Here is a 21,583-nt window from a genome sequence, read left to right as displayed (position 1 = left end):
TGTGTATGAAATTGAAACATGAGTCTATATTTGCCGTCACTTGTTCTTAAAGTGTCTTAATATAGTACATGTAGCAATGAAGGGAAAGAAAATATTGTACCTTGTGCTGCAATATATTCATCTGGCTTCTTTGTACCCTGAAAAAAGGCATCATTATATAGAAAATTTATATAGAATTGCACCCTAAGAAATATCCCTATTCAGAAGAGTACGATGTGACACATATAGAGGTAAATGTATAATTGATTATAAAATCTGGACTATGGCAGTTTATGTCTTATGTTTTCACAATAAAATTATCTGCAAATTAAGAAGAGAAATGTAGTTACTCGAGTTATTTTTGTGAAATGAAAAATGATATGTATAGACCGCCATTATATGACCTTAACTAAAGATATCCGATCCTCTGTAGTTAAGTAATTAAACATGCTCACAAAATGTCTCTGAATTTACAAAGTAATGTGTATTTGCCCATGGTGTCTCCTCAAAGTTCACCAATGCAGTTAATCATATTATATATATATAAAGAAAATTATGAAATCTCATATAAATTTGCAGGAAACACATATAAAAACGCCAGCTTTGCGTTCTCTTATTGAAAATTGATCAATAAATATATTTTAGGATTACAAAATTACACTATATAGGTATCAAGGCATTCGGAGAAAACTGCATTGTTGTACTTGTACCGTATTTTAGTTCTTCTGATTTGCTTCAATTTTTGTAAAATACATGGAGTAACAAGAATAGATATGGGTTACCCCATATCCAAGATATTCGACTTTTAATTTATTCGAATTTTCATTGTGTTCCGATGATTTCTAATAAAAAAACAAGTATTTACTGACAAAACGTCAGAGATACTCAAGCTGTAGAAAGTCAACTATAAAACTGCCATATACATAAATATCCTAAAATGACATAATATTTAGGCTACTGAGTTTCAACATCTTTTGTTGAGTAAAATATGCATATACATGTAGTAGGAAACAAACTGCATGTACATATATAACGTTACATGCATGTAGTGACTTTATCACAGAGTTGCACATGCATAAAAATAGTTTTAATTTCACATAGAACATAAACTAAATATAATTAATCGTATAATTTTAAAAATGTATTTAACGCCTCACTCATTTTCAGGAATATTTAATCCAAATAGCATGTTACAGGCCTATAGCAACGTTTTCAAAGTGAAAGGGGGGGGGGGACTCCCAAAAAATCCCGCGTACTGTGGGCCTGTGCTACATGTGTACCATCTAACTTTCCAATGATAGAATCTTCTGTAAAAAAAAAATTCAAAACAAGTCCAAGCCGTTATGGATTATCAAAGATAGCCCATTTTTATAAATAGCAAAACTATAGATCTATCAAGGATAGATTTTAATTTATTTTTTGATTTTGTGCTATTAAAAAGTACTATCACTCAAAGTATAGGCAGATGTTAAAGATGGTCCAACCTGTCACCTTGTAGAGTAATCAATGAACTCGTCCAGTGATGCATTGACGGCCGTTGTCAAACGCAAAGGAAAGCGCGAGATCGGTTGCGGCTATGGAGCATCACTGAATATTCCTCCACCATATACTGATTTTGAATATACAGACGTTTTGAAGATAAACTTCATTTTTGTTTCTAGAAATGTTTTTATTTACAAAAATAGTACATTTTCGTGTTAGATCGATGACCATAACTCAGCCCCTCTAGCCCAGTCTAGGGCTTCACCTGGAGTAAAAAACCTGCACTTGTTATGAAACTGGTGTATAGTTCTAAACTTCTTTATGTCCGTAGCAAGTACTGATACCCAGTCTACTGATCTAAGCGTCACTAGGGAACGGTGCACACACCTGTTCTTGCAAGACCAAATAGCCTAGGTCTACACACGTGCGAAGATCTTTCCGAGCTCGGAAAATCAAGTTGCTTTGCCGAGAAGTGTTTAACCATAATAACCATTCCGTTATTTAAAAAAAGAGAGAAAAAAAACACACACAGTTAATGATTAACATTCTAACTCAAAAGAAAATATACGGCAATTAACGAACAATAATCATGACAGTAATATAATTGGTGAAAAGATTTATCATTATCAATGGAAGTGTGACCTATATATTTTCGTGAAAAAGACTGAGGAGGCAGCGAGCGTAGGAATATGAAAACTTTTTATTTGCTTTTCTGGGGAAAAAGTGATTTTCTGAAAATCTTTTAACGTTAATTTTGTTTTCTTTAACGTATTAAATATACATGATTATTCTTAATATTTGTTGTAATGTTTTATCTACTGATCATGAATGGAACTATTTTCTTCGGAACAATTGTGTGAAGAGTACCTGACTTTAGTAATATATCTTGAATAGATAATATGCACTGATCGAATATATTAAAAAGCATATGCTATCATTGCAAGACATCAAAAATCACTTCTTATTTCATATCAAGAAATAAGCACTGGTATCGAAGCCTATATTAAAGGAAATTCAATTTCTCTAAAAATGTTTTTTGGGGTACAAATGTCAACATTTAAAAAGACTGTTTCTTAGACTTCAAAGAACAGTGAATCATATTAAGATGCATGAAATAAAAATTGTTGCAACAAAAAACTTCAATTTCAAGCTTAATTTTGAGACTTTTTAAAAGAGAAATCCAATGAGAATTTTAAGACTTATTGTTCCTGGAGGAAGAGCGGATATCTTTGTAGACTATCCTTTCAAATAAATACCTCAATAAAATTGGCATTGATGTAGTCTGACTGGCTGTTGGACAATTTGACTCTGGAATGATCGTCTGAAAGTATTAATTTTCAATTGTCAAAAATTAAGCATAATATATAATGCTTAACATATTTAGATTGCTAGACATTAAAGTTTGCATACCTTTACAACATTGAATAATTCTCAGGCATGATAAGAAATTACATTGACCTTATTTGTAATATCTTTGTCAAAGAAAAATGATGATTTGGAAAAAAAAATATGTGTTTTACAGTAGTTTTATTTTATTAATAAGAAATTTTGCAAGAAGATATTAAACGTACAAGGAAATGTTGTCTTGAATCTGTTCTTTGGTACGTTTTCTGGTTGTTTTCCAGCGTTGCAAGGGTACTTCTCACCATAAGGCATGGCCTATTATACAAATCAAATACTTAAATCAAAATAAAATAAAGATTTAAGAAATTTTTACACAAAAATTTCCTTACCGCATACTCTCTTTTGAAGCCATCATCTTTATTTTTTCGTTTTTCCTTAATAGTACTCTCTAAATCTTCGATATTTATATCTGGGATAGTTTCTTCGTTTATATAGAAATCTCCGTATGGATTTTCGTCATGTAATTTCTCATCGTTATCAATATCATCGTCGCGCTCATTGTTTCTTGTTTTCGGTTCTTTGCTGTGTTTATTGGAAATACTGTTAGAGTCCTTTTTCTCCTTTAAATATGACGTTCCTTCCATATTCTCATAAATATTTCTTAAACCTTCGTTTACTGGTTTTGAGGGTGCTTGAATTAACAAAAACACATTTTTACAGTAAATGAAATCGAATTCAATTATGTTGTTAAATTTCAAAATCAAGTGTAATTAAAGATGTTTTCCCCAGTATTTAACAGTACATCTTAACTTTCTTAATTTGAATATTTCATTTTAATTAAACTCTGTTCGACACTAACGTTTTCGTGATAGGAAAACCCTGTGATATATGACTTACTATTAATATCAGATAGGTTTGTTTCTGCATTCATTGTCCTTTTGTCTGCATTACTGGCTTTCAATGTCCGTGTTCTGCAAGTACATATGTACTTATTACTGATTATACTTATGCATACTGTAAAATCAGATATTTTCGAGGGTGTCAAATTTTCGAGGTTTGAGGACAATATTATGGTTTGTGGTGATTTGATTTCGAGGTGAGAGAAGTGTTGAGTAGTTATGTATATGAAATTTTACATTTCTTGGTGGACATGAATTTGTTGGTCGCTCCATACCTCGAAAACATCAGAACTGTATACTGTGAAATCACTAAATTTCACAGTATACAGTTCTGCTATTGTATAAAGCACACATTCAATAGATTAGTTGAGGGAATAAAATAGTAGTCTTAGAAACCTTTTTATGTTCTAAACAACCTGCATTAAACTATCAACCTATATAAATGAATTTAATATACAGCGATATAACCGAAAGCTCTTTTATACATACTTTATATTTACATTTGCAAATGTTTCCCTAAAATAATACTATTTTGAACGAGTCGTTTTTACGCATGTGTAAAAACAGGTTTGTCGTGTAACCATAAATTGATTGTTTAGTCATAAACGATCTACGTAATTTCATAGTGACGCCATAAGTGATCGACGCGTTCAAAACATTCAATTCATACCGTTGAAGTTTGAAGAAAATAAATCAATTTATGGGTTTAAAAATTTAGGACCCAACTTTGTCACAAATGTAAATAAAACAAGTTGCTCTCTTTTAAAAAAAGACTACAATACGTGGACCATATGCATGTGTTTCTAAACGAAATTCAAAGAAAATTTCTGGATTTAATGATTTTATAAATTAATTTGTAATTAAATTCAATTTTTTTGTACAAGTATCTTTTAATTTTTATCGTTATATAAAACTGGTTAATTAGTCTGTAATGGTAATAAATTATGACCTCTAAATGATATGATATGAAATGCTGATCTAGGTATCTATCACAATTGAAATGTAGCCTTTAAAATTAACAACAGAATTAAAAGAGGCTTAAGCGTGCAGGTGTCGTAATGGTTGAATTTTAACTCCATTTTAACTCTATTGGCGGATCCAGGGGGGGGGGGGGGGTGCGGGTGTTTGAACCCCTTTATTTTTGCAAAAAGAGGAAGAGAGAGAGAATGTTTTTTTCTGTAATATAGATATTTTTACGTCTAGTATTTTCAATGAAATAAGTACTAAGTACTTCAATCTCTTCAATAAGTGAAATATATGGAGATAACGAACAGTATTCAAGCTCAAAAGTCCATTATACAATACAAAATAGGAGCAGAGCAAACACGGACCTCCAAACATCAGAGGTGGGATCAGGTGCCATGGAGGAGTGAGCATCCCCTGCCGACCGGTCACACCCGCCGTGTGCTCCTTGTCATGATCGGGAAATAACGGAGAAATCCATCGACAATTCAGTGTGTAAATAATGGCCTAACAATTAGTATGAAAAACGTCAGTCAGCATTTGACTCAATGATAAATTGTATTTGCTGACAAGGTCATTGTATCGACCATAGAACTTACGAAATGATGACTTTAAACGAGACAGCTGATATTCTTGTTTCATCAACTTATTTGTCAATAATTTACCTCGTTTTAGAAATTGTACATACGTAGAGCATGCTCTTGCGTATCGAATCAACTGAGAGATATATACCCCGTATGCAGGTGATGAAGGTATATTGCTGCACAAGTAAGGGAAGTTGACGATTGAAAAGTTAAAGTCATCACGTTTATCATAAAGCTTGGTTGTTAGATTACCATTAACGTCTTTTTCAAGTAAAATATCCAAATATGAAACAGATGTGTCAGACTCTGTGGTATCTTTTATCTCAAGTTCACCAGGATATATCGTATCGACATAAGAATGAAAATAGCCATTGTTAATTGACAATACGTCGTCGATATATCTAAATGTCGAGTTGAACGCCACAGCAAGTGTTTTCTTCTTATCACGTACAAGATTTTGGACAAATTCTGCTTCATATGAATACAAAAAAAGGTCTGCTAATAACGGGGCGCAATTGGTACCCATAGAAATTCCAATAGACTGTTGGAAGACCTGGTCTCCAAAAACCACATAGATATTGTGAATCAGAAACTCAAGCATCTTTTTAATGTCAACTTCAGAGTACTTGTGTGTACAATCAGAAAGTTTTTTAACAAAATAATTTTGCAAATGACCAATGACAAGGTAAGTATATTTACGAGTTCCATTTTTATTGAAAAAGCAGCTGTCAATGATACCAAAAAGCCTGGACTTTAATTTATCGTGCGGAATGGTTGTGTATAAAGTTGAAAAGTCGTAAGTTTTTAAGCTGTTGATTTTGGTAAAATCTTGTGATTTCAAATTTTCCAAAAGTTCCTTGGAATTTTTAAGTATCCACATCTGATTTACACCACTTCTCGAATATATTGTTGCACAGTACTCTTGAAGTTTCTCCTTCACCACTGTTAATATCTTAGTGAGGAGTAAAGATAGAGGCTTGGTTGAACATTTACTGGAACCCGCTATGTATCTTTGTTTGTAAGGATTTTTATGAAGTTTCGGAATCCAATATAAATATGGTAATTCTAATTCATTTTGGTTGTTTGGAATATTAAAAATATTCAAAATTGACATATGATTTTGAAGAATTTCTTCCTTAGAAAGGGAACTATGAGTATAAGTTGGATTACCACTTGTAGAATTAAATCCAAGTTCCTTTAAAATACATTTAATATAATGAGCCTTACAAACAAAGACAATGTTGTTACCTGCTTTGTCAGCAGGGACCAGTACGTACTGATCATGTAATCTATCTAATTCTTTTTTCACTTCTGGATTATTGAATACAGAAGGATAGATGGTTTTCATATTGCCTCTCAATCTTTTAGTGCGCGATTTTAACACACATCTGATACATTTAATCCATTCTGACAAAGTGTCAAGGTCTTCTTTTTCATGTCTGGCCCATCGCCTGGCGTAGTCCTCTACAGAATCCATAATATTTATGAAATTCTTACGCCAGTTGAAGGATCTGGGTTCCCTAAATTTAGGACCTTTTAAAATTAGTGATCTAAGGTCCTCATTTTTAACTATATTTAGTCACCAGTAATAACGTGTCCAGCAGGACTATAGTTATAGGGCGAAGAAGAACATGGACACGATGGAGGATTATGTTTCAGATATTCGATATCCAGGCCCTGTAAAGTTTTCTTGTAATTAAAAAGTTTGGAAGCAATAGTCGATGTATATTTGTAGGAAATACAAGGTGTAGTCTTTAACTTGAAATATGGTGGAATACAAGACTGGACCCTTTTGTGATTAAGAATATTACTTAAATTAACCGCGTCAATTCCTTTGTTGGCATATTGAAGTTTAAGGAAAAAACGGATTGTTTTAGCTGCATTTTCTTCAGTAAAACGCAGGGGTTTAAAAAGCCTATGATTGGCAATATCCATAACTACAGATCCGAGCCTGTATTCTCACTACTGGACTTAAAATTCCCTGATATTCTGAAAAATCTCTGATAAACTCTGATATCCACTGTTTAAGTACTGCTTTTCTCTGTATAAACACTGTACAGTCACTGTACAAAATCCCTGTGCCTACTGTAATCCCCAGTAAATCACAGTACAAACCCACTGTTATTTTCTATACATCCCTGTACTTTACTGTACGTCCCCTCTGTACGGCCCAGTACACCACTGTCTGTCCTTGTACGCCTGCACAGTACAGTACTGTACATCACAGACGTGTACAGTACTCAACTTCTGTACAGCACAGTACACTACTGTTGCTCACTGTACGCGTCCCAGACTGGCACTGTACATCACTGAAGTTCAATGTACGCATCCCAGTTTGGCACTGTACATCACTGAACCATACTGCGAATATTTTAGACTTATTAAATGAATGAAATTTAACTTTTGAATTTCCTAAATTTTATTCTTCTCTTATTACTTCTCTAATTGTTAAGAAGCCTTTGGTATTTTAGATTTAAGCGAATAAAATATTTATTTCAAGAGTGATAAATTTGTGCTGTTAGTACACTTAACACACACTAGCAACATACATAAAAAGTAAAAAATAAATCCTATAAATTATATTTAAGATCATTTAATTGATAATTATGATTCCTCTAGTCTTAAAGTTTTGAATTTACTGAGCAATTAAATTATACATAATAATTATCATTCATAGTATTGAACAATTTTAACGTCACATTGTCATTTTCCATAGTTCGATAATGCGGTTAACAACCTGATTTGGTAGGCAAAGTTACATGTTAAGAAAAATTTTGAAACATTAGACTAAGTATATTATATATTTTTAAAATATTTTTTATGAAAAAAATCAAGTCTCTCTTTCTCTCACTCATACATTTACCCTGTCAATTTAATTATTTTTCACCACGGCTTGTGATAAAAAAAACAAAACCTAATTATTGTTTGAATTGACTTTGTCAATACAAATAAAATATCAAAAAATGAAAAGAATGATTCAGTGGGTAGGGTCGCTTATCATGGTTGTGGGTTAACGTGTACACCCAACAGAAAATGTATACCAAACAGGAAAACGGTGGATTAAACAGCGGACAGTAGCCATAGATTTAAACAATAGGTTTCAAGACTGAGTGTCCTGATATATCAACAAGGGGTGGTTACACAACGACAGGAAGCAATATATTTATAATTTCTTGAGAGCTTCAAACTTAAGATATTTTTGAATTAATAGAAACGCAAATTCAAACACAGATTTAGATTATACGTATTGAGACGTTTATTTTGATATCCATAATCAAATAATTAGATATCAAAAAAACTTCAGAATACTTTCATTATTTGAATTATTTATGAAAAATTATATTTTTATTTATTTATTCATTTATTTATTTATTTTTATTTATCATTTGGATTGTAATTTTTTTTCTCTTTCTCTAAGTCTTCAAATATAATAGCAAACAAACAACAAACTTAAGGGAGTTATTTGAAATTTTAATATTAATAATAATTATTATAATTATAATATTAAATTAGGACGAAAAAAGTAACATGCAGCTGATGTGTTATTTGCTGTGTAAATAGTAGACTAAGTGCACTTCAGATAAAAGTATACAGAACCTCTCTGTAAAAGAGAGAGAGAGAGAGAGAGAGAGAGAGAGGATAAGCCAATTTAATTGCAAGAGTAATCAATCAGTGTTAAATAAGTTTGTGTTTAAAAACTTTAAGATGTGTTTCATATACAATATACACCTTGCATACCCTTAGAGTATTACATTGGAAGGCCTAGTTTCACTAACAATGTTATTATACTTATACGGAAAGTAGAATTGTACATGTAGCTCCGTGGGACAGAGAAATCAGATAGGCAGCCCAGGATCTGCCGGGGGCAAACAGATAATTTTTTTCAGTTTGAGGGACACCGTACTGTTCGAATTCCTTAGTGAGCCAAAAAAAGGAAGGACCCCCCCCCCCCCCGAACTGGTTCCATTAAGCTTGATATTTATAATTAAATTTTAAAAGAAAGATTGATTAATAAAAAATTCAATGAATTGATTTATGATTTGCTGCAAATGCCGTGAAATGTGAATTCAAATTTATTCAGGATATTTTGCTGTATTTGTATTTATTCCATTTTTTAAAGGTTGAATTCGCATATTTTTTTTGAAATATATTCTTTAATTAGTTATTTTTTAGTTGCTTCAAACACATTTTTAGCACTTTGAGTCTGTAAATATACATTTAAGGCCATTGCTATTAGTAGATCATTGTCTATTTCATGACCATATGGAGAGGAAAAATATATCCAAGATAAATTTGAAAAGCTGACATACTATATTTAGTATAATATTTCTTGGGTTATTGTAAGTCGAAAAATGCGAACCACAGATCAAGTGTTGGATGAATTTTTGTTTGTTTCTTTTCCCATAATTTGAGTTGAGAATAACAAAATAAAATTAATTTTGAAATCTTATAATTACTACATTTAGTGAATTTTTTAAAGTAAAATGTCCCCATCGGCACCCCAGTTCAACGGTGAAAAAAGGGGGGTCTGACATCAATCTGGTGCACATATTATGACATATACCTTAAAATCGAACAATATGCATGAAAATTCGGTTCATTTATTCATGATCAGCTGTACAAACCAAATGTATCAATATCAATAATATGACCCTAAGCTAATATAATTTACGATTTATGTACATATTCATAAGAAAATGCATTCACAATTAAAGAAATGCTTCATTCGTCAAACAGATGAGAATAATATATCTATGTGCAGATCCGTATACAGCATACGATAGCACTTGGCATTCAATATATGAAATTAAAATCGAGATCGTGTTCCGCACTTAACAATCTTCAACTAGAGGAGGAGAGAAATGTGACTAAAAAACGTGAAGATTCAAGGACATCTTCCAGACAACTCGAACAAGCCATCAATGATTTCGGAATTAAAAATAACATTTTGATCATTGAGGATTCCACGTATGATGTAAAAGTTATAATGGAAGTTCAGAGACCTGGCTATCTTAGAAAAACCATGTAAGTTATTTATTTGTTTAAAAAAAAATAGCCAGCAATTACCGGGAAGTGTGAAAAAAGAAAAAAAAAATTAGTCGTCCATTTTCATTCGTACGTAAAGCCCAGCGAGATTAAGAAGATAACAAATAATAATAATAATAAAAATACATAACGTTAAGTGCATGTGCCATTTTGTTATTGATTTAATTGAAAATAAAATTGTGGACGGGGAAGTATAATGAACAAGTGTCTAATTACTAACTAAGGCGAAAACTTTTCAGATCTCTCAAAACTTTGACACACGGACAATCATGTATTTTTTTTTTACTGTGTGTGTGAGCGACTGATCTCTCAGTAGATACGGTATCATTATTTTTAATTTATAATTTCTCGCCTGATTTAACAGCAAAATATTGTAGTCGTATTAATGTGCCCACATTTTGTACGCTAATCTAAATATGGTGAATTAAATAGTGTATACTATATTTTATACTAAAATGTAGAGAAGAATTCATTTTATTTTATGGCATGATTTGTAACATTTGTATATTTTCTTTTTATAACATGATAAAACGTTCCTATTTATTTCAATGATTAGGGTTAATAATAGTTTTAATTTCATAAAGGTTTACACCAAAACTTTTATAAAAAATTTAATTGATGTTTCAAAGTCCAGTCGGAATCTTTTTTTTATGTATATAAACAAGTTTCATTTTCAGTAATACTAATTACGAAATGTTTCGAGTCTGTTGAATACCGGAATTATCAAACAAACAATCGGAAAGTCTGTGATGTTACTCTATGTGTAGATAGAATCGACTGAGGTGATCCGAGTGTGCACGGTAGCGAGACACTAAGACAATAGGTGTCACTGCATTATACAGAAAGGCACTCGCCGGAGTTCACAGGAAGTTAGTTACGCAATATTACGGCCACAGCGAGGTTAAGGACACAAGTTTGAGCCATTGAACACCTTATCAATTGAAATATTTATAATCTATCACTTTCCTTCACAATAGATAAATATATAAAAAGAAATGATTTCTGATAATGTGAAACTCATTTAAGGGAAAAAAGAAAATTATTTTAGCATCCCTCCCCCCTGTTTTCTGGTAGATCGGTTTAGTGTGCGATGCGCATTTTACAGGACTGAAAAGTTATAGATCGCACAATAATAAGTTATTGTGATGTCGTCCGAACTACATTAATTATAGATCTATAAACATATATTAAAAGAAAACGAACTTTAAGTGTGAATATAAACTTTAATAAAATAAAACAAGTGCAGTCCCGCGAAAGACCTGTTTACTTGGTTTGACAGGGAATGTCCATACATTTTTAGTTTGGGTGGGCAATATCAAGCAACAAAAAGGGTGGTGTAACAGAGTCTAATTAAGTCTTTTTTTCATAAGTATAGTTTAAATACACACCTTGTTCTTATGTTCATGGGGTACATTATGTGAACTTGCAATTATTATTTAAATAATTCAATAAATTCATAATTTGAAAATAAATCACATGCAAAAAGTTCAGAAGAAATAAAAAAAAAAATCAAATTTCAGTCGGAATTATACGCACTGCATATACATGTAAAACTTTATTTTTACACTGATGTCACAGCCTCTGTCTTTATATGTACATGAGAGAGAGAGAGAGAGAGAGAGAGAGAGAGAGAGAGAGATGACGGTAAAACTTTGCGCTGATTATCTTTTGGGCCAGTGATTGAGATCTATGAAACTGAGACAAAACGTTATGATGAATACGTTTGTGCCAAGTGGTCAAAGAAATTTAAAGTAAAACGACACATAAAATTGGATCCCTTTGATGCATACCAGATATTTAGGGGTTTTTTTTATGTAATTCGGGGAATTCTATTCATATTTTAAGTTTTCTTATATGTAATGGTTTAGAGCCTAATTAGGACACAATTGTTTGATATAGTATTTAAAAATTCACGATCTATTTTCGATCAGCAAGGAAGTTTAGTAAGGACCTCGTTTATTATGAAGTATTGATACCAAGTGTCTAGTGTTTTTTCGTAAAGGGTGGGGGTGGAAAGAGGGGTTGCGGTTGGCGGGAGGTGTGTTTCCACATCAGCTGTAACAAATGTCATACGATCATTATTCTTACCCATTTCAGAAATCTGTCTGAGGATACCAGAAATCCTCAAAAGCGGTTAGCAGGGATATTTTGAATTACATGTACAATTACTCCTTAATTTTAAACCAAATTGTACATAGAGAAAAAAAATTCAGAGGCGCTTGTCTTGTTGAGAAATATTTAAAAACATGTTTTTCTAATCAATGGTAAAAGGAAATAAAGCAAGCTACATGTATACGGATATACGTACCCATTGTATTGAATAGAATAAAATGATAATTAATTCTTGAATTAAATTTATTACGTGGCCGTGGGAACCGGGGGGCACGGGGGCGCGGCCCCCCCCCCCAATAATTTTGCCGATATATACAATACTATAGAAAACATAGCTGCTAGATGCTTGTGCTCACTCAATAATAATGTCTGATGACCTTTTTTTAGCTTGTCAAGGAATTTTGGTAGTTCATAGTGCCCCCCCCCCCCAACTGAAAATGTATGGTTGTGCCCCCCAGATGTGAAATTGCTTCCTACGGGCCTGTATTGATTGATTTAAAGGTTGAACTTGGAAAGAGGTAAAAAGCAACGGTTCCATATATTCACTTAAGTTAAAACTTGATTCACAAGATTAATACCTTGTATTTTATATCAAATTAATTGGCAACTATGTTATTAATAAAATTATTTATATTTTATTACGTTTATCATCACAAACCAAGATAATCAGCACTGTTCTGGAGTTCAATACCGGCAATATAACTTAAGGTCAATAATTATCGACATATTGCAGTAAAGACGGTACATTTTCAATAATTTCTCTCATTTTGTCGAGAAAAATGGGGGGGGGGTTATCAGTACGATTAATTAATTCTAGTTGTTTTCATAATATGAATATAAAGAGAAAATTATCAGTAGATGTACGCTGTACATGAAAGATAATTCAAGGAAAATGAAAAGTTGAATTAATTGAAAATCAGAAATCTAAATCATAACATTGGCTTTAATCAGCTTTTCAGTGTACACAATTATGTAGAATTAAAAACATGCAATACTGTGTGGAGAAAAGATTAATATAATTAATTAACTATAAATTTAAAAGAATTGTAAAACTCTTTAACTCTTTAAAATGTCCGTTTACTCATTTCTCAGATGTTAAATGGAAACTCATTTAAAATACTTGGACAAAAGTATTAAAAAGAAAATAGAACATTTAAATAAAACATTTTCAGTTATATCTAGAATCAAGGGCGCTCTATCCATTTTGAAAATTAATCTCTCAGAAATACATGTATCCAAAAGGAACCATGAAATAAAATAAGATTTTTTAAAAAAAATATTAAATAAATTTCCTAGGATACAAAGCTTTCAGAGTAGGACAGAGTAAAATTGGTTGTACATTGGTATTTACTGAATAAACTGTAGAATGTTTTGATGTACTGTGATGTACAGTATGAGGGTTCAGGGAATAACAGCAATGTACTGTGAAGATCAGTTATCTGTACAGCTAATATCTGTGACGTACAGTGGTAAGCAGTGGCTGCGTACTGTGGAGTATTGTGGGGTACTGTGATGTACAGAGGAAGTGTACTGTGAAGTACAGGGAGGTGCTGTGAAATGCTGTGCTTCTGTACAGTGTTGTACTGTTATGTACTGTGAAATACAGAGGTAAGTACAGTAATGTACAGTGAAAGTACAATGGTTGACAGAGATTTTCAGAGAAAAATCAGAATATCAGGGGATAATAAGTCCAGTAGTGTCTGGTGTCGAGGAATCAAAAAATGGACTTTCCTTGACTTTTTCAATAAGACTATTTAAAAGTTTCAAAGGGACAGAGTAAAGTTTGGTGCGAATATGATGTAGACCTAACTGTTGATTTACGTAAGGTAGTAATGAATCAAAAGAGACATCGTGTATTAAAGGTTTATTGTAAGACCGATGCCCATGACTACGCTTACGTCTCTGTGTATGGTTAAAAAGTCCCATCACATTTACATTGTTACACTGTGGACTGGAAAGATTTCCTACACTATCGACATTGTCATTACATCCATAGGGAAAGGCTGTCCCTAGCTTTCTTATCCAAAATTCTTCTCGTTGTCTACGGAAAGGTGTACTCAGTACTAAGTACTTCATTCTCTGACCTTTCTGCTCTTTAGATAGAGTTTTGCTTATTGCTTTCCTCCGTGTACCTTCACAACCCCGACCCCTGGCCTCGACCACTTACACGTAACATGAAAAAACTTTGATATCATCGGAAGGTTCCGAAGAACGTACGGCTATGCCATTTTTGGACCATTTTCTAAAGTTAATATCTTTAAGAAGTGTGCATAAAAAGTCATGAAAGGAAGCATGCATAAGAGAATACTTGTCTCCTTATATTTTGGGGATATTTTAATCAATGAAGAGAAAGGTTCAAAATGTTCCCTAGTATGTGGGGGAGGGGTGGCTCACTTTTTCTTAAAAAAATAATCTTTTGTTATGATTTTAATATATAAGTTTTGATTTGCACTGAAAGCTCCCCCGGCCTTTTTCTTGCGGGAAAGTTCAAAATACGGAAAAATCAAACATATAAAAGAAATCAAAATGTACCGAAAAGTTATACGAAGTCCCCCCCCCCCCCCGAAATAGGATTTTATAGTGTGGTGCAGAGGTTGTTATTTTTATTTTATTTATTTATTGATTTTTTTTTGCTTGTCAACTCTTTTAAGATGTTGCCCCCTTTGAAAACCGTTGCTACGGGCTTGAATTTAAGTGCCTGCGATGTGACCTAGAACCCCCTTTCAAAACCTGCTGGATCCGACCCTGTACTGGAGTACTAGAGGGTCTCGGCACTAGAGGGTCTCGGCACTAGAGGGTCTCGAGTTATCTAAAGCGATGCTAGGTTATCAATTAACTCGATCAATTTAAAAACGCAAAAAAGGATCAATTTTGTGTGTAATTACCTGCGATCGTAACTTCTCGGCAAAACAACATGTTTTCCGAGCTCGCCAGAAAGGTCTGAGGAGATGCGATTGACAATCTCATCGCACGTGTGTAGACCTTGGCTATTTGGTCTTGCAAGCACAGGTGTGTGCACTATTTGTTAGTGACGCTTATACTGGCGACAGTATTTGCTACGGACATGAAGAACTATACACCAGTTTCAAAACATGTGCAGTTTTTTTCCTAGTGAAATTGGAGTAAATTAAAAGTCGAATATCTTGGATATGGGGTAACTCACATCTGTTCTTGTTACAACGACCGTCAATGCATCCATGGACGAGTTCATTGGTTACTCTGAAAGGTGGCACAGGTTAACCTTTTCTACATTGATCTGCCTTATTTGAGTGATTGTACCTTCATATCAAAATTGTTAAATTTTATCCCCAATTGTATGGCCTATAGTTTTGTCATTAAAAAAATCGGGCTGTATCGATACATGTAACCCATAACGCCTGGGACTTAAAATCTGTACTAGATATTCTATCATTGGAAAGATAGATGGTACTCTTGTAGAACAGATCTGTAGTACGCAGAATTTTTTTTTGATGTTTTTCCCTCTCTCACACATGGAAAAACGTTGCTACAGGCCTTTATTAAGCTATTTTTGGATCGCTGTCTATCAAATTATTTTGCGAATCTTGTTGCATAAAACTAATGCCGGTAAACATGGTAAAGACTATCTTTGAAAACCTAATAGTTTGTAATTCAACATGTTCAAGCTGTTACAGTGTAAGCTATCTATATAAGTTCTTCCTACTTATTTAAAATTCTTGAACCATAGAATTTAGCTTGTATATATGGATATATGTATAAAAGAGAAATTTGAATCTAGGTTACGCCAAAGAATACATAAATACGATGTACAGATTTTAAAGCGAGGTTTGCCAATGATTGACATATTCTAATTCAAAAAGGGCGAATTGTTCTAAGGGCAAGTTGTATTAGAGGCGAACTCTCTAGCATTCTCGCGCATTCGTAACCTGACGTAAGCCATGGCATCCGGTTTAACCCCTCTTATATATTTTCTACGTAGATTTCTTAATTAACGAATTTTTTTAAACAATATTCTGTGTTGCGAAGTAAAATTAATAGGAAAACTTACATTCAAATAACGTTGTTTTTTTTTTTTTACCAGGTTCCTAATTTCCAAAAAATCGTAAAGCTATTATCTTCTTACTTATTATTTTCCCGCTTAATTAGTTTGAAAAAAGGTCCTAATTTAAAAATTGATAAAACGCCCGTGATAAATGTGAAATCACTAAATGTGATAAATGATCCTTGCATTAAGAACTCCACTGAGTAAATAGCTAGCTAGTATAATTGTGTCAATTCTCAATCATCTGGTCATTGCTGATCTTAAAAATAAATATATCAAATAGAGTTTGACGAGAAAATCAACTGTATGGATAGTGACTGTCACATCGATGGTATTCCTTTAATAATAGACGTTCAATCTTTCATGTGTGAACCTCGAGCAGAGAAAAATAACCCAGTACTGAGGAAAGCAAAGACGAATTCAGTGACAAATCGAGACATTCACAATAATATAAAATGATTTCTCACATTTGCATTTGGACTAATTATTGTCCTATCTGAGTTTGAGTAATACTAGTTCCCCTTCATTTTGTATTTTAATATTTGATATAGTCGCCCGCGTGGCGCAGTGGTTAGAGCGTTCGCTCTAGACTCGCGGAGTATGGAGTTGATCCTTACGTCGCGGGTTCGAATCCCACTGTGGGACGTGAAGACCGGTCATTCGGATGAGACTGTATAAACCGAGGTCCCGTGTCGCAGTAGGTTCTGGAACGAAAAAGATCCCTCACTGCTCAATGGCCCTGAGTGCCGACTATAGATCAAAATTTGTAGCTCTCCACCGGCAAGTGGTAGCGTCTCCATAGGAGTGAAAAATTCTCTAGAGGGACGTTAAACAATAAACAGACAATAAAACAATATTTGATATTCAAAGAAATTCTTTAAATCCATTGTCTGTTCAAGTAGTGAATATCACGCACTAGAAATTTCGCTTTTCATTACGCTGTTAGAAATTAATTTCTTGAAAAATACTTTTTCCTTAAAAATACTTTTTTTGTACCAGAAAAAAACGGGTTTGGGCATAACGTTCTGATTGGATACAAACCCCTCCCATTTCCAATAAAAACGACGCTTTTTTTCCTTCCCCAAGAGTCTAAGGAATTGTAACAAAAATATTCCTTAATCCATACACCGCAAATTACACAACACTTACTGTCAATAACTGTATTATCACTAATTAATCATCAAAAAATTCAAATTCGAAGTTTGAATCGCCGAAACATGAAAACAATTTTAATTTCTAGCTATGAAATTTAAATGAATGAATATAAGGAGGGATTCTTCTCATATTTATTGTATTCAAATTTTAACGATTTTTTTTCTAGATTCATATCGGCAATATCACTTCACTTATTGATTGTATCAATTAAATTAAATTTGATCGTTTTATTTAAGAAGCAAGGTCAGTTGAAGTCATATTATCTTTTTCCTTGATATTAAGAATAAAAATTCCAAATTAACATAAATCATATAACTAAAATTGATACTGTCTACCCCGAAATTCCTCTGTGTTCCATACTTTTGGGGGGAATATAAGTTATTTTTATATGCATCTCTACTTGATTTTTCTTATTTTTACATATTGTTCTCATATTAAGATACTAATTGATACAAAAACAAAAGGTTTTTACCATTTACTAAGAAAATACCCCCACTTTTTACTGATTTTATAATCAGTTTTTTCCTAGATTAGAAATTGAAGCTTTCAAAAGCTAACAAGATTGTAGTTTGTTTGAAAATAATATATATTTGATATATTGTAAAATTTTTAACCATAGTTATAACTTTAAGTTACATTAGCAAATTTAAGTTTTTGATTGTTTAAAATTATAATTAAATTCATTGTTCTGTAGTAATTTTGAGAAGCAGAAAAGGAGACAGTTTCATACGCCGCCCTTCCACCAAAAATACAGTACCTGCTATAGATTTCAAACTCAATTTACCATCTCTTTTCAAAAGTGTACAATTATGAAGAGGAAAGAAAAATCTGATCTTTCTAATCGCTTACATCTCGATACATAAGAAATATAAGGAAATATACTTTGAAAATTTCATTTAGTCAGAAACCTGACAAGAATCCCTTCTTAATTGAATGTTAACTTTATAATAACAAAAACATGACGACATGATAAAATCCATAGAGATGCCACAGTTGAATATTCACATTAAGCTACTTGAGATAAAATGCATAACACTGATAAAATCAGTCGCAGTGGTTAGATCATTTGCTCTAGAGTCGCGGAGTAAGGAGTTGATTCTTACGTCGCGGGTTCGAATCCCACTGTGGGACATGGAGACCGGTCCTTCAGATGAGACTGTATAAACCGAGGCCCCGTGTCGCATTAGGTGCTGGCACAGAAAAGATTCCTCACTGCTTAATGGCCCTGATAGGTCAAAATTTGCAGCTCTCCAACGGCAACTGGTGTCTCCACATGATTGAAAAATTCTCGAGAGGGACATTAAACAATAATCAAACAAACAAAACTAATATATTCCTCATTCATGAATGTGAAGAACTATCATGAGTACTATTTTGGTAACATTAAATAATCATATAATACAATCAAGGATTTTCAATCAGATTTAAAGTTAAAATTCTCAAATACTTAACCATTTTAATTGAAATAGGATACATTTAGATGCGTTATAGATGTTTGGTTATGATGGACTTACCTCCTGCGCAAGATGATGGAAACTATAATAATTAGGAGTACAACAGTAGCAGCGATCACTCCACCAACAATAGGAAGTGCTGAAGGCTCATCTTCCTGCAGTTCTAAAGGCTGAAATGTTTCAAATCAATGCAGTATAAATACTTTTTTAAAGTTACGTTGCCCTCTAAAGAGAAATTTTGAATTGCGTCCTACTTCAGCGCCATAAATGTTTACCTTATTTGTTATACAATCTCCGGAATAATGATAACATTTCTGATCGACACAGTCTGTGCTACAATAGTTCATACAGTTTATACCCCACTTCCTCAATTTACATTCTACAAAAATTCACGTATCAATCCTTGAAAAATTTTTCATTATCCATGTACTCTGTAAAAGATTTATCTACAAAACAGATAGTTACGGATAATTTTAAAGAAAACAAAAAAAAAAAAACGGTATAGAGGTTCTTATAATAAAATTTACATACTGAACCTTTTTTTGTATATTCTATCGATATTTATTTTGCAACGGACTTCTTTTTTTTTTTAAATTATTGACTTCCTACGTGTGTTACATAGCAATCCCACGTATCCAGATGAACACCCCTGTACACAAGAACCATTGACGTGGTCACAATTTGTATCATTGACACAATGACCGCAAGTTTGATAACATTTAAATCCGTATCTTCCGAGGCCACATTCTGTAAAAAAAAAAGTCGCAATATATATTTAACTAAATTCTTACGAAGAGAAAATGACATATCCTTTTCACAGAACTCTCTTGCGTTCGTAAACAAGAGGCCCATGGGCCACATCGCTCACCTGAGCACACTGGCTAGACAAAAGCACAAATCAGTTCAGTATTGAAAAGATTACCTGGGGGGGGGGGGGGGGGGCTTGAATTTTAAACTACCTGATGATGCTTCCATGTCAATACAACAAATGGCTTTATTGTACTTGAGAAGATTTTAAAAAAAATTTCCCATATATTCGTTTGTAAAAATTTGATCCTCCATTGTGGCTCCTCCCTATCCCAGGGGTCATCATTTGAACTTGAATCTACACAACCTGAGGATGCTTCCATATCAAAATGACTAATCATGGTTTGCAGTTCTTCAGAAGAGGATATATTCCTATATATTTCTATTTAAGACTTTGATCCTCCATTGCGGCCCTATCCTACCCAAGCGGGTCATAATTTGAACAAAGTAGAATCTACACTACCTGAGGATGCTTCCACATAAATATGATCAATCAAGGCTTTGCTGTTCCTGAGAAGAAGATTTTTAAAATTTTTCCTATACATTTCTACGTAAAACTTTGATCCTCCATTGTGGCCCCGCCGTACCCCCGGGGGTCATGATTTGAATAAATTTGAATCTACACTACCTGTGGACGCTTCCATATAAATATGAACAATCTGGGCTTTGCTGTTCCTGAGAAGAAGATTTTTCCTATATATTTCTATGTACAACTTTGAATCCTCCAATGTGGCCACGCCCTACCCCCGGGGGTCATGATTTGAACAAACTCGAATCTACACTACCTGAGGATGCTTCCATATAAATATGACTCATCATGACTTTGTTGTTCTTGAGAAGATTTTTAAAGATTTTTCCTATATATTTCTATGTAAAACTTTGATCCTCCATTGTGGCCCCGCCCTACCCCCTGGGGTCATGGTTTGAACAAACTTGAATCTACACTATCTGAGGATGCTTCCATATAAATATGACTCATCATGACTTTGCTGTTTTTGAGAAGATTTTTAAAGATTTTTCCTAAATATTTCTATGTAAAACTTTGATCCTCCATTGTGGCCCGCCCTACCCCCGCGGGTCATGGTTTGAACAAACTTGAATCTACACTACCTGCGGATGCTTCCCTATAAATATGACTCATCATGGCTTTGCTGTTCTTGAGAAGAAGATTTTTAAAGATTTTTCCTATATATTTCTATGTAAAACTTTGATCCTCCATTGTGGGCCTGCCCTACCCCCGGGGGTTATGATTTGAACAAATTTGAATCTACACTACCTGAGGATGCTTCAACATGAGTTTCATCTTTGCTGGCCCTATGGTTCTTGAGAAGAAGATTTTTAAATGTTGCCATTATTTTTTCACTAATTCCTAATTATCTCCCCTTTAAAGAGGGCGTGGCCCTTCATTTGAACAAACTTGAATCCCCTTTACCCAAGGATACTTTGTGGCAAGTTTGGTTGAAATTGGCCCAGTGGTTCTTGAGAAGAAGTCGAAAATGTGAAAAGTTTACAGACAGACAGACGGACGCCGGACAAAATGTGATCAGAAAAGCTCACTTGAGCTTTCAGCTCAGGTGAGCTAAAAAGCATTTGTTGTTTTTGTTTAAACGCAACTTTTAAACAGCACACAAAATATATATCTGCAATGAAAATATTATCATTTGAAAAGTTAAAAAATTTATTATAACGATAACCGCATTTTGTGTTGATTTGAACTCGGTGACTCCTTACCCTTTG

At 33.3% G+C, this 21,583-nt stretch overlaps 1 protein-coding gene across 1 annotated transcript in view; it reads right to left on the bottom strand.

Annotated features, from left to right (window-relative positions):
• LOC133180328 (receptor-type tyrosine-protein phosphatase mu-like) overlaps positions 1-21,583 on the bottom strand; it is a 46,496-nt gene that overhangs the window by 8,607 nt on the left and 16,306 nt on the right. The window contains exons 9-14 of the mRNA XM_061314874.1: positions 19,100-19,209; positions 3,703-3,776; positions 3,195-3,496; positions 3,033-3,120; positions 2,718-2,782; positions 101-137 (exon numbers count right to left, since the gene is read on the bottom strand). Coding sequence (XP_061170858.1) covers positions 101-137; positions 2,718-2,782; positions 3,033-3,120; positions 3,195-3,496; positions 3,703-3,776; positions 19,100-19,209 — 676 coding nt within the window. The remainder of the gene's footprint in view (positions 1-100; positions 138-2,717; positions 2,783-3,032; positions 3,121-3,194; positions 3,497-3,702; positions 3,777-19,099; positions 19,210-21,583) is intronic.

The sequence above is a fragment of the Saccostrea echinata genome, unplaced genomic scaffold (genome assembly GCF_033153115.1).
Source record: "Saccostrea echinata isolate AGI-Se365-2 ecotype Australia unplaced genomic scaffold, CSIRO_AGI_Sech_v1 ptg000006l, whole genome shotgun sequence".
In the NCBI taxonomy this organism is placed as follows: Eukaryota; Metazoa; Mollusca; class Bivalvia; order Ostreida; family Ostreidae; genus Saccostrea; species Saccostrea echinata.
The sequence above is the reverse complement of the archived record's forward strand: the minus strand, read 5'-3'. Positions and strand labels throughout refer to the sequence as shown.